This window comes from Arvicola amphibius, chromosome 3, assembly GCF_903992535.2.
Source record: "Arvicola amphibius chromosome 3, mArvAmp1.2, whole genome shotgun sequence".
NCBI lineage: Eukaryota > Metazoa > Chordata > Mammalia > Rodentia > Cricetidae > Arvicola > Arvicola amphibius.
The window spans coordinates 47,043,748-47,055,573 of NC_052049.1; the positions used below are offsets into that span (position 1 = coordinate 47,043,748).

Below are 11,826 nucleotides of genomic sequence, written 5' to 3' on the forward strand. Positions count from 1 at the left end.
TAATTGTAAGCTTACAGCAAAATTGAGGAGAAGGTACATTTTCTTTTACCACTGGGGCAGAAACTACGATGGCAATTGATATTTTAATTTGTTTAATTATAACAACTATTTACTATGTATATGTGTGCTATAACTTCATGTTGTAAACCTCAAATATCTATCCCAGATAGCTGTTGGAACAATCTTTTTCTTTTTGGTTTTTCGAAGTAAGATTTCTCTGTGTAGCCCTAGCTGTCCTGGGATTCTCTCTGTAAACTAGATTGGCCTCGAACTCACAGTCATTCTCCTGCCTCTGCCTCACGAGTGCTGGGATTAAAGGAGGGTAAGAAACAATACATAGGGCGACAGCCAAACTGGTCTGCGCGCTCCTGAACTGTGGCAGCTCCACTGTCACTTCCCCAAGGCCCATAGGCGTCTCCTAGGCTAGCAGAGACTGCACACAAGTAGGCAATGCTCGCCATGCCTACCTAAGGCAGGTGGCCGCACAGCAGGGAGTGCGCAGGCGCCGAGCCTGAGCTCGCGAGGGGTGGACCGGGCTGCGGGGGTCGCCCCTTGGCTCTGGCCCTGCCCCCGCCGAACGTGGTCGCGGGATCGCCCAGGAAACGCATTCTGCGGGAACTCGCAGCGCCAATGGGAAGAGAGCGAGTGCCACGAACGGACCAATGAGGAGCGAGCGGCCCGGGGTTTAAACCCAGGCCCGGCAGACTCCTCTCGGCTTGCTGCGGAGGAACGGCTGTTGGTGTCTGCCTTTGGCCAGCCAGAAGCTGGGCTCTTTGCTGCTGGTCGCCGAGTGTCTTTTTCAGGAGGAGCCATGGCGCTCAGGGTCACTAGGGTGAGCCGGGCTGGGGCTGCGATCGCCGGCGCGGTCTTCTCCCGCGGCGGCCCGGCGAGGGAGGGGGGTCCCGGAGGGCCCCGGGCGAGGTGGGGGAGCGGAGGACCGGCTGGATGGTGGAAAAGATCTCTGAACCTATCTGGGCATAAGGGCTGGGAGGAATGCACGGTGTACTTTAGTGATGAAGGCCCCAGAGCGAGCACTTTGCTTTTCCAGACTGCTATCTACAGCTGAGGCTTTTGTGGTTTTTTTCTTTCCGATGTAAATTCACGGTCTTTAGGATGGCATAGGACATAAGAGGAAGTTGGGTAGGTAGTAGGCGAGTGTGAAAAATCCGGGTGGAAATTCGGCGTGGCACGCCCGGAAGCTAACCTGGCTTTCCCTCAGGGAGCCTCAGTTGAGTGTGTCCTTAATTAACGCTTGATTTCCTGGAGCCGCCATGGATCCGCACTCAAGTGGTTTTAACTTTTTTTTCAGAGCACGAAACTTAACACGGAAAATAAGGCCAAGGTCAGCATGGCAGGCGCCAAGCGTGTGCCTTTGGCAATTGCTGCAGCCTCCAAGCCCGGGCTGAGACCAAGAACCGCTCTTGGAGATATTGGTAACAAAGTCAGCGAACAGGCACAGGCAAGACTGCCTCTGAAAAAGGTAACTGTCTTCCTGGCCCAGCTGTCCTGAAAGAGCCTGTCTTCCAGCTGTCACCCTTGGGAAAACATTCTGTTTTCTCCATTCTGTCCACAGGAACTAAAAACTTCAGTTACTGGGAAAGTTTCAGCTAAAATCCCACCAAAACTTCTGGAGAAGGTTCCTGTGAGTGAGCCAGAGGTGGAAATTACTGAGCCTGAGCCCGAGCCTGAACCTGTTATGGAAGAAAAACTTTCTCCAGAACCTATTTTGGTAAACACAGCATTTTTAAGACGTCTCATTTCTTCTCCGACCTCATTTCTCTCTGATACGCACGTCAGCGTTTAAGTATCTAATATTTATTGAGTGCTTAGCAAAAGCCTTTACTGTGCACTAACACACTCTGGGGTAGGTATTAGCTGTAATTAAGATGGTGGCGGATAAATGTGCTTTTGTTTTGTGTAGACAGGGTCTCACCTTGCTGCTGGTTGGCCTGGAACTCTGAGGTTTGATTGCCTCCTGAGATCTGGGGTCGAGGATGGGCACCATCATTTTTCTCTGTTGTGTCTCTGTAGCCATCGCTGTCCTTGAACTTGAGATTCTTCTGCCCTGACCTCCGGTGCTAGGATCTTTCCATTGCTTTATGTGTAGCTTCCTGAAGGAAAGATTTTTGTTATAGTGCTGTAAATCCAACTCTGTCTGGAATTAACAGAATGAAGCAGAGATGTGCTCATAAAACTTTTACTCTCTAACATGGCCACTAAATTGATAAACCTGTTAAAAGAGTAAAATTTTTTTTCAGACAGAAAAGAAGATGAGTTAAATAGGGTGTGTGGTGGTGCAGCCTCTAATCCCTGCACTCTGGAGCAGAGGCTGGTGATCTGAGTTCAGGGCCAGCCTGTTTGACTAGCAAGGTCCAGGCCAGCCAGAGCTACATATAGTGAGACCCTAATCAAAGGGAGAAAAGTGGTGGGTTAATACTTTAAGTCTAAAAATGAAGTTTTGACTGGGATTGTAGGTCTGTCAGGAGTTTTTCTTTACGTGTGTCTGTGTCTGTATTAGGTCAGAAGAGGGTCCCTTGGAGCTGGAGTGGCAGGTATTTGTGAGCTGCCCAATGAGGGTGCTAGGATCTGAATTCTGGTCCTCATGGTGGAGCAGCAAGGGCTCCCTAATTGTGAGCCATCTTCAGCCCCAAACCCTCCCTCTCAAAAAAAAAAAGAAAAGAAAACCAAAAAGTTTTTTTACATTATGTTTTGTGTGAATGCACACTTGGAGAGGCCAGAAGATACCTTTTAAGTCAGTTTTCCCACCACATGGGGCCGGGGGGGGGGGGGGTTGATTCAAGTTGTTAGGCTTGGCAAACAGACACTTTTACCCATCTTGCCCAGGTCTTCTGTTTTAAACTGGGATTAAATGAATTCAGATCTCACTATCCATACCTGACTGACTTGAACTCACAGAGATCTGCCTCCCATGTGCCCAAATTAAAGGCATATACCACCATGCCTGGCTCTGGAATGTCTTTTTAAGATTTATTTTTCATGGGCAGGGCAGGGGCTTGCACTTGAATGCAGTGCCCAAGGAGGCCAGAAGAGGGCATCATATCCTGGAGCTGGAATTGTGAGTCAGCCTGGTCCTGCATAAAACCAGGATGCCCTTGGCAAAAAATCAAGTGTTCTTTACAGCTAAGCCATCTCTCCTGCCCAGTAGATGCTTTTAATAATGCTTTTTCCTTTAGTGAAATGAATTACATTTATTTAGAATGGTTTCTTGGATTGAGGATAGCAATACTGACTTTCCTTCCCAGACTATAGCAAGTTCTCTTTGCTTCATGGAGTCTCTCCTTTTTAAGGTTGATAATCCCTCTCCAAGCCCAATGGAAACATCTGGATGTGCCCCTGCAGAAGAATATTTGTGTCAGGCTTTCTCTGATGTAATTCTTGCTGTGAGTGATGTGGATGCAGATGATGGAGCTGACCCAAACCTCTGCAGTGAATATGTGAAAGACATATATGCTTATCTCAGACAACTGGAGGTAAGTATTGTTACAGTCTGCTTTTACCAAAGAAAGACAAATGCTAATCTAAGACAACTGGAGGTCGATGTTGTTAAAGTCTGCTTTTGCTAAATGCAGCTAGGTTTATTAAAAACATTTTTAAAAAAATACTTATTTATTATGTATACAATATTCTGTCTGCGTGTATGCCTGCAAGCCAGAAGAGGGCACCAGACCTCATTACAGATGGTTGTGAGCCACCATGTGGTTGCTGGGAATTGAACTCAGGACCTTTGGAAGAGCAGGCAATGCTCTTAACCGCTGAGCCATCTCTCCAGCCCCAAACTTTTTTTTTTTTAACCAGATTTCCCTGTGTGCCCCTGGCTGTCCTGGAATTGGCTCTGTAGACCAGGCTGGCCTCAAAAAGTTGTACACCGGCCAGGCAGTGGTGGCCTGCCTTTAAACCCAGCATTTGGGATGCAGAGGCATAGCCTCTGAGTTTGAGAGTGAGTTCCAGGACAGCTAGGGCCACACACAGAGAAAGAAACCTGTCTTGAAAAAGTAAAGTGTGTGTGTTACATGTGTACTTGTATGCGCATGTATGTTCATGCAAATGCATGCCCTTGGAGGTCAGAGGCAGCAAATTCCTCCTGGAGCTGGACTTGGACTTGCATTAATTGTGAACAGTTGAACGTGTCAGTGATGGGAAAGAAACTCATGCCCTTTTACAAGAGCAGTACCCAGCTGGGCGGGGGTGGCACACAGCTTTAATCCCAGCATTTGGGAGGCAGAGGCAGGCGGATCTCTGTGAGTTCAAGGCTCGCCTGGTCTACAGGACAGGCTCCAAAGCTACACAGAAACTCTGTCTTGAAAAAAAGAAGTACCCACCTAATGACAGAGCCGTCTTTCCAGCCCTCCTGAAAATACTGCAGTTACTCTGTGTTACTCTAGTGGAGTTTGGGGGGTCGTCTCTTTTGCTTACCTACGTATAGCAGTTTTCATTGACTACTTCTAGTCTGGCCTATTAATGTACATAAGAAATTTTTGTGTTTAATCCCAGCACTCGGGAGGCAGAGGCAGGAGGATCTCTGTGAGTTTGAGGCCAGCCTGGTCTACAAGAGCTAGTTCCAGGACAGAGAAACCCTGTCTGGAAAAACAAAACCAAAAAAAAGTTGTGCACCAACAATTCAGCAATTAGATATTTTTATCAACAACACACTTGACATTTCTTCACAGTAGATAACACTTGAAATTCTGTTTTGAAACAGTAGAAATAGTCACTAAGTCCATGAAGTGGACTTGTCACACGAATACAACATTTCTGTGTTGGGGAGATACTACTATGTAGACACATCACAGGTGGGTTTGAGGGGGAGGTAGATGAAGATGTTAAAGCGCTATAACTGTCCCAACACAAGGCGTGTTTGTCAGTGTGCTTGGCAGGGAAACTATTTCATGTGCCCAAAAGGAGCATACTCAAAAAAATTAAAGTTGTTTTGTCAATTTTGGCTACTTGGAAAACTTAATGGCATCTACCCTTTCGCCTCTTTTAAACAAGACAGTTCTTCTAATGTAGCTTTATCAGATTGCCACCCCGAGGCCTAGGAACAAAGTACAGGACCTTGGGCGTGCTAAGTGGGTACTGTATCCCCAGCATTGTCTTCTTGGGTTACCATTGGTCTATCCAGTCTCTTGTCCTTGTGACAGGTGGTTGTGGGTGTGCTTATGTGGAGGGCAACAGTCGGTTCTCCTGCCTTCACGTCAGCACTTTACCCATTAAAGCCATCTTCTTGGCTCCCATTCCTATGACATCTATATTTTCTAAGGGAGTCTGCAGTAAGATATCTGTCCGGGCACGCTGTCTGTTTAATTCTTTTTTTTTTAAATATTTATTTATTTATTATGTATACAACAGACCCCATTATGGATGGTTGTGAGCCACCATGTGGTTGCTGGGAATTGAACTCAGGACCTTTGGAAGAGCAGGCAATGCCCTTAACCTCTGAGCCATCTCTCCAGCCCCTTAATTCTTGCTAGTACTAAAAGATTTTGTTTTATATTTTTTGTTTTCTAACTGCAGAACTGACTTTGGCAGTTGAACATAGTGGTCCTTAATGCCTTTTCTTTATGCTATGTTGGTGGTTTGAATTTATAACTTAGAGCAAGATTCTAACTGATCTAAAACTTTCACAATTATTTTTTCTATGTCACAAAGCTTAGGTTCTATAGTACCAATCTTTTTTGTGTGTGTTTTTTGTATTTTTTTGAGACAGGGTTTCTGTGTAGCTTTGGAACCTGTCTACTCTGTAGACCAGGCTGGACTCGAACTCACAAGATCTGCCTGCTTCTGCCTCCCAAGTGCTGGAATTAAAGGCATGCACCACCACCACCCAGCTATAGTACTAATCTTGGATGAAGATGAATAAAATCTATATTGATATGAACTGATGACAGGTGCAAGATGTGGGCCTGCAGTACCACTAGTTAATTGAATTGTCACAGTATCTTCAAAATATGAAAAGGCTGTCACACTTTTCTACTCCTTACTATCTTAGTAAAGTCTTGCCCAGAGCTGTTTCATGTTAATTAACTGGTCCTTATTGTCATAAATGGTATATAGAGTGATGTGTCTAGGATAACCGACATTTTCTTTTGCAGGAAGAACAGTCAGTTAAACCAAAATACCTACTGGGCCGTGAAGTCACTGGAAACATGAGAGCCATCCTAATTGACTGGCTGATACAGGTTCAGATGAAATTTAGGCTGCTACAGGAGACCATGTACATGACTGTTTCCATTATTGACCGGTTCATGCAGGTGTGTATAATTCAGTAATTGAGAGTTCTCCATGCCTGAGTTCTATGAGAGCCTTAGGGGGCGGGGGAGTGGACACTGGTGGTTGAATCCAGGTCCCAGGCATGGTGGGCAGGTACCTTAACCACTGAGCCTGAAACAAATAGCTCTCCAGGGAGATAAGGTGTCGCAGTTGATGTTCAAGTAGATATTGTTCATTACCATTCCAATTGCAGGATAATTGTGTGCCCAAGAAGATGCTGCAGCTGGTTGGTGTGACTGCTATGTTTATTGCAAGTAAATATGAAGAAATGTACCCTCCAGAAATAGGTGACTTTGCTTTTGTGACTAACAATACTTATACCAAGCACCAAATCAGACAGATGGAAATGAAGATTCTGAGAGTTCTAAACTTCAGTTTGGGTCGCCCTCTGCCTCTGCACTTCCTCCGTAGAGCATCTAAAATTGGAGAGGTACAGATTACTTGAAATTTATGCTGACTTAGATAAATGGCTAACTACATGGGAGAAGGATATGGCTGTTACTATTTATAATCAAGCTGTGTATTGTTTGGTTGCTTACTCTTTTTTAAATGTATTTATTATGTATATTGTAGTGAGGAGGCAAGCAGGCCTGCTTTTCGTCCCGCCCAGCTCCCGGCTGCCTGGCTAGCTTATGCCCCAAAATAACAACACACAAAGTGTATTCATTTAAACACTGGCTGGCCCATTAGTTTCAGCCTCTTATTGTCTAACTCTCACATCTTGAATAACCTGTATTTAGTAATCTGTGTAGCACCACAAGGGGTGGCTTACCGGGAAGATTCTAGCCTGCATCCATCTCGGAAAGGAGAGTCATGGCGAGTGCCCGATGCTTCTGCCTGAGTCATCTGCCTCACCTCCTTCCCAGCATTCTGTTCTGTCTACTCCACCCACCTATGTTCTAACCCATCAGGCCAAGCAGTTTCTTTATTAATTAACCAATGAAACAGCAGATAGATAGAAACACTCCTACATCAGTATATAGTGTTCTGGGTACCAGATCTCATTACAGATGGGTGTGAGCCATCATGTGGTTGCTGGGAATTGAACTCAGGAACAGCAGTCAGTCAGTTCTCTTAACTCAGAGCCATTTCTCCAGCCCGAGGTTGCTTACTCCTAAGGCCTTCCGTGGGCCATTGTATTTGAGAGTGTGTGGTCATAGATAGGCCTTGCTTTTGTAAGTGACTGATGAAGTAAAGCTCTGCAAAGAGCCTCAGCGTGTGGCTCTGTTCCAGGTTGATGTTGAACAGCATACTTTGGCCAAATACCTCATGGAGCTCACGATGCTGGACTACGACATGGTGCACTTCCCTCCTTCTCAAATTGCAGCTGGAGCTTTTTGCTTAGCACTGAAAATCCTTGACAACGGTGAATGGGTAAGCTGTCTCTCCCAAACCCCACGCTTTCAGTTGTGAATGGCCTTCGAATGCACACCTCCTCAGCCCTTGAGAAGCTTCTGCTCCTAAACAGGAATTTGACGTGAATGCTTCCATTTCTTCAGCATTCCTTGTAGGATAACACCCTTTTACAGTCTGCTTAAAATCCTTGCATACTTGGAAGCTAAGCCAAGTGGTCTAAGAAACCCATTCACATGCTAATGTACCAGATGCTGTCCTGACCTTGGGGTAGAGAAACCAGCTGGCAATGCTATGGTTAGATTTAGAGCACAGGCTCTTGCAGAAGCATACCTGGGGAAAGAGATGACTTAGATTTCAGCTGTGATTACCATGCACTATCTGCCTGCCAGACTCTTGCATAGTTTTTATGAATGATGGTGTTTTAACATGTTTTTGGCCTGGCGATGGTAGCACACACCTTTAATCCTAGTACTCTGGAGGCACAAGCAGTCAGATCTCTGAGTTCAAGGCCAACCTGGTCTACTAGAGCTAGTTCGGGACAGGTTCCAAAACTACAGAGAAGGGCTGAAGAGATGGCTCAGCGGTTAAGAACACTGACTGCTCTTCCAGAGGACCTGGGTTCAATTCCCAGCACCCACATGGCAGCTCACAACTGTCTGAAAATGCAGTCCACAGGATCTGACACCTTCACACCAATGTACATAGTTAAATAAATCATTAAAAAAAAATTTAATTAAAAAAAAAAAAAAACTACAGAGAAACCCTGTCTCAAAAAAAAAAAAAAAAAACCAAAACCATGTTTTGTTGTCTTAGACCCCGACTCTGCAGCACTACCTGTCCTACACGGAAGAATCCCTTTTACCTGTTATGCAGCACCTGGCTAAGAATATAGTCACAGTGAACCGCGGCCTTACAAAGCACATGGTGAGTTAACTGAAACTTCATGGCTGCTTAACACCTTTAATTCTGCTGGTTGGTGGTGGCGCACACCTTTAACCCCAGCACTCGGAAGGTAAAGGCAGGGGGATCTCTGTGTCTACAAGAGCAAGTTCCAGGACAGGCTCCAAAGTTACAATCTCTTTTCTCCCTCCAATCCCTCCAATGCACACACCCCATTGGGAGGGTTTCTGTTTTCTTATTTAACTATAGTTCTTTTCTCTTACAGACTGTCAAGAATAAGTATGCAACCTCCAAGCATGCTAAGATCAGCACTCTGGCGCAGCTGAATTGTACACTGGTTCAAAATTTGGCCAAGGCTGTGGCAAAGGCATAACTCAAGTAGACCACCACTACATCTGCACATGTGATTGGCACCATGTGCCGCCTGTACATAGTATACATTGCTTGTTTTTCAATAAAGGTCCTTTTACTTTCATAGATCACCTCATTTGAATGGTTTGCTTCTAACTCTAGGATAACAAAACTTGTCTGAAACATTTAGGAATTTTTTTTCATTTTTTTGTATCTTTTTTTCTGTTTTTCATTTAGGAATATTTTTAAAAACTGGTTTTACTTTAACAGGAGATCCAAGTAATGTATATAATTGTAGCCTATGTTTATATACCTTTTATGTGTCCTGATGGTGTCATCTTGCAAAGTCCTCTGCCTAGCTCTGCTTTCAACTGTGTATCTACCTGCTTGTCCTTCGTTCCGTTTTCTTCAGGTGGTTGCTGCCCTTCACCACTATCTCATAGCTAAAACCCAGGTTTTTGTGTGTGTAATTATTTATTTGTTCTTGATTGACTTGGAAAATAGGATGTTTAAAACTAAAGGTATCTTTTAAAAGAACTTGCCCCTCAGTCTCAATGCCCTGTATAAATGTAATCATGCATATGTTGTCGAGATATTTTTAATATGGGTTCATTTTTTCCCAATAATATGCCATTCACTGCCTATATTGCATTCATAGTGTGCATTTCATACTGTATGTAATATATTCAGTCGTCCCTTCAAAGACATTCGGACTGCATTCTCTCATTGCCTGTGTTATACACAGTGCTGCTAAGATGCTGTTCTGTGCCTTGCTTCACCTTATATGTAGCAGCTCTCCTAGGGGAGTATGCTTCAAATTCTGACACAGCTGGATGAGACCAAGGTGCCACTTCCTCTGTCTTTCTTCTGTCTTGTGACTCTGGCAAAAATCCTGTCTCATTTGCTGTTTTAATTTATACATCCAGTAATAAAGTTGAATAAAATTTTATTAATGGAAAGCTTTCCCGATTTTCCCATTTGCCTGTTTAATGTTTTCTTTTGCTGTATAGAAACTTCATGTTGCTAATAAACATCTTTGCCTTCAAATACCGACTTGTGAGTTTAAGGCCAGACCCTGTCTCAAAATTTGTTTTTCTAAAATGCTTTCTTTTTTAGGTGTATATTTCCTCAGTAAACTGTAAGCGGTGTGATGAAAGTCACTGTGATAAAACATCTTAGGTGACATTGGCCTCTGATCTAATAGAATGATTGTGTACTGAGTTTTAGGAGTTTGTGGGACCAGATACAGCTTGACTACTTTCAAGTACTTGGTGGTGTCAAATAATTGCCACATGAACATTGAGGTTGTTTGGTTGCCGGTATATGTGTGCTAGCTTAGAGTAGACTTGGCATATATCTTCCCATTTAGAAACTTCTTGTTGAGCCTTCACTATGAAATCCTGAGTTTCCTTAAGTTTATTGCTGGGATTTTACTTGTGAAAAGTTTTTACTACTTTTTCCATTCTATTTTTTTAATTGGTATTTATTGAGCTCTACATTTTTCTCTGTTCCCCTCCCTCCCTGCCTCTCCCATCCTCCCTTTTTCCCTCTCCCAGGGTCCCCTTGCTCCCAATTTACTCAGAAGATCTAGTCTTTTTCTACTTCCTACTTCCCATGTAGATAAGATCTATGTCTCTTAGTGTCATCGTTGTTGTCTAAATTCTCTGGGATTGTGGTTTGTAGGCTGGCTTTCTTTTGCTTTAGGCTTAAAAACCACCTATGAGTGGGTATGTGTGATAATTGTCTTTCTGGGTCTGGGTTACACCTCTTGAAATAATGTTTTCTAGCTCCATTTTCCTGCAAAATTCAAGCGCTCATTTTTTTTTTCTGCTGTGCAGTACTCCATTGTGTAAATGTACCACATTTCCTTATTCATTCTTTGATGGAGGGCATTTAACTTGTTTCCAGGTTCTGGCTATGACAAACAAAGCTGCTATGAACATGGTTGAGCACATGTCCTTGTGGCATGATTGAGCATCCTTTGGGTATATACCCAAAAGTGGTATTACTGGGTCTTGAGGAAGGTTGTTTCCTAATTTTCTGAGTAATCGCCACACTGACATCAAAAGGGGTGGTACCAGCTTGCATTCCTACCAGCATTGCAGAAGTGTTCCCTTTTCCCCACAACCTCTCCGGCATAAGTTGTCATCAGTGTTTTTTGATCTTGGCCATCCTTACCGGTATAAGAATGGAATCTTATTGTTTTGATTTGCATTTCTCTGATTACTAAGGATGTTGAACATTTCCTTAAGTGTCTTTCAGCCATTTTAGATTCCTCTGTTGAGTTCTCTGTTTGGGTCTGTACTCCTTTTTTTTTTTTTTTTTTTTTTTTGGATTGTGTGTTCTTTTGGTGGCAAATTTCTTTGAGTTCTTTGTATATTCTGGAGATCAGACCTCTGTCTAATGTGGGATTAGTGAAGATGTTTTCCCATTCTGTAGGCTGTCATTTTGTCTTGTTGACCATGTCCTTTGCTTTACAGAAGGTTTTCCGTTTCAGGAGGTCCCATTTATTGTGTCTCTCAGTGTCTGTGCTGCTGGGACTATATTTAGGAAGTGGTCTCCTGTGCCAATGCATTCAAGTGTACTTCCCATTTTCTCTTCTATAAGGTTCATTTGGCTGGCTTTATGTTGAGGTCTTTGATCCATTTGGACTTGAGTTTTGTGCATGGCGGTAGATATGGGTCCATTTTCATTCTTCTACATTTTATGCCAGCACCATTTGTTAAATATGCTTTCTTTTTTCCATTTGATACTTTTTGCTTCTTTGTTAAAAATCAGGTGTTCAAAGATGTGTGGAAAACTTAACAAATCTAGCATTTATATAGGTTCAGCTTTTCTCCATCCCTCGACTTCAAGGCTCAATTGTAACAAGTCAAACAGCCAATTTTCAAATGATTTTCAATCCCGAACTTGCCGCCAACTGGGGAAACA

The 11,826-nt window shown here is 43.6% G+C and overlaps 1 protein-coding gene across 1 annotated transcript; it reads left to right on the forward strand.

Moving 5' to 3' along the window:
* Positions 1 to 709: 709 nt before the first annotated feature.
* On the forward strand, positions 710 to 8,960 carry Ccnb1 (cyclin B1). The gene is made up of 9 exons (XM_038323937.1): positions 710 to 832; positions 1,310 to 1,480; positions 1,574 to 1,729; positions 3,309 to 3,491; positions 6,111 to 6,269; positions 6,482 to 6,718; positions 7,522 to 7,662; positions 8,458 to 8,568; positions 8,810 to 8,960. Exons 1-9 carry the CDS (start codon positions 812 to 814, stop codon positions 8,915 to 8,917), a joined length of 1,287 nt encoding a protein of 428 aa, XP_038179865.1. The 5' UTR covers positions 710 to 811; the 3' UTR covers positions 8,918 to 8,960.
* The last annotated feature ends 2,866 nt before the right edge of the window (positions 8,961 to 11,826 follow it).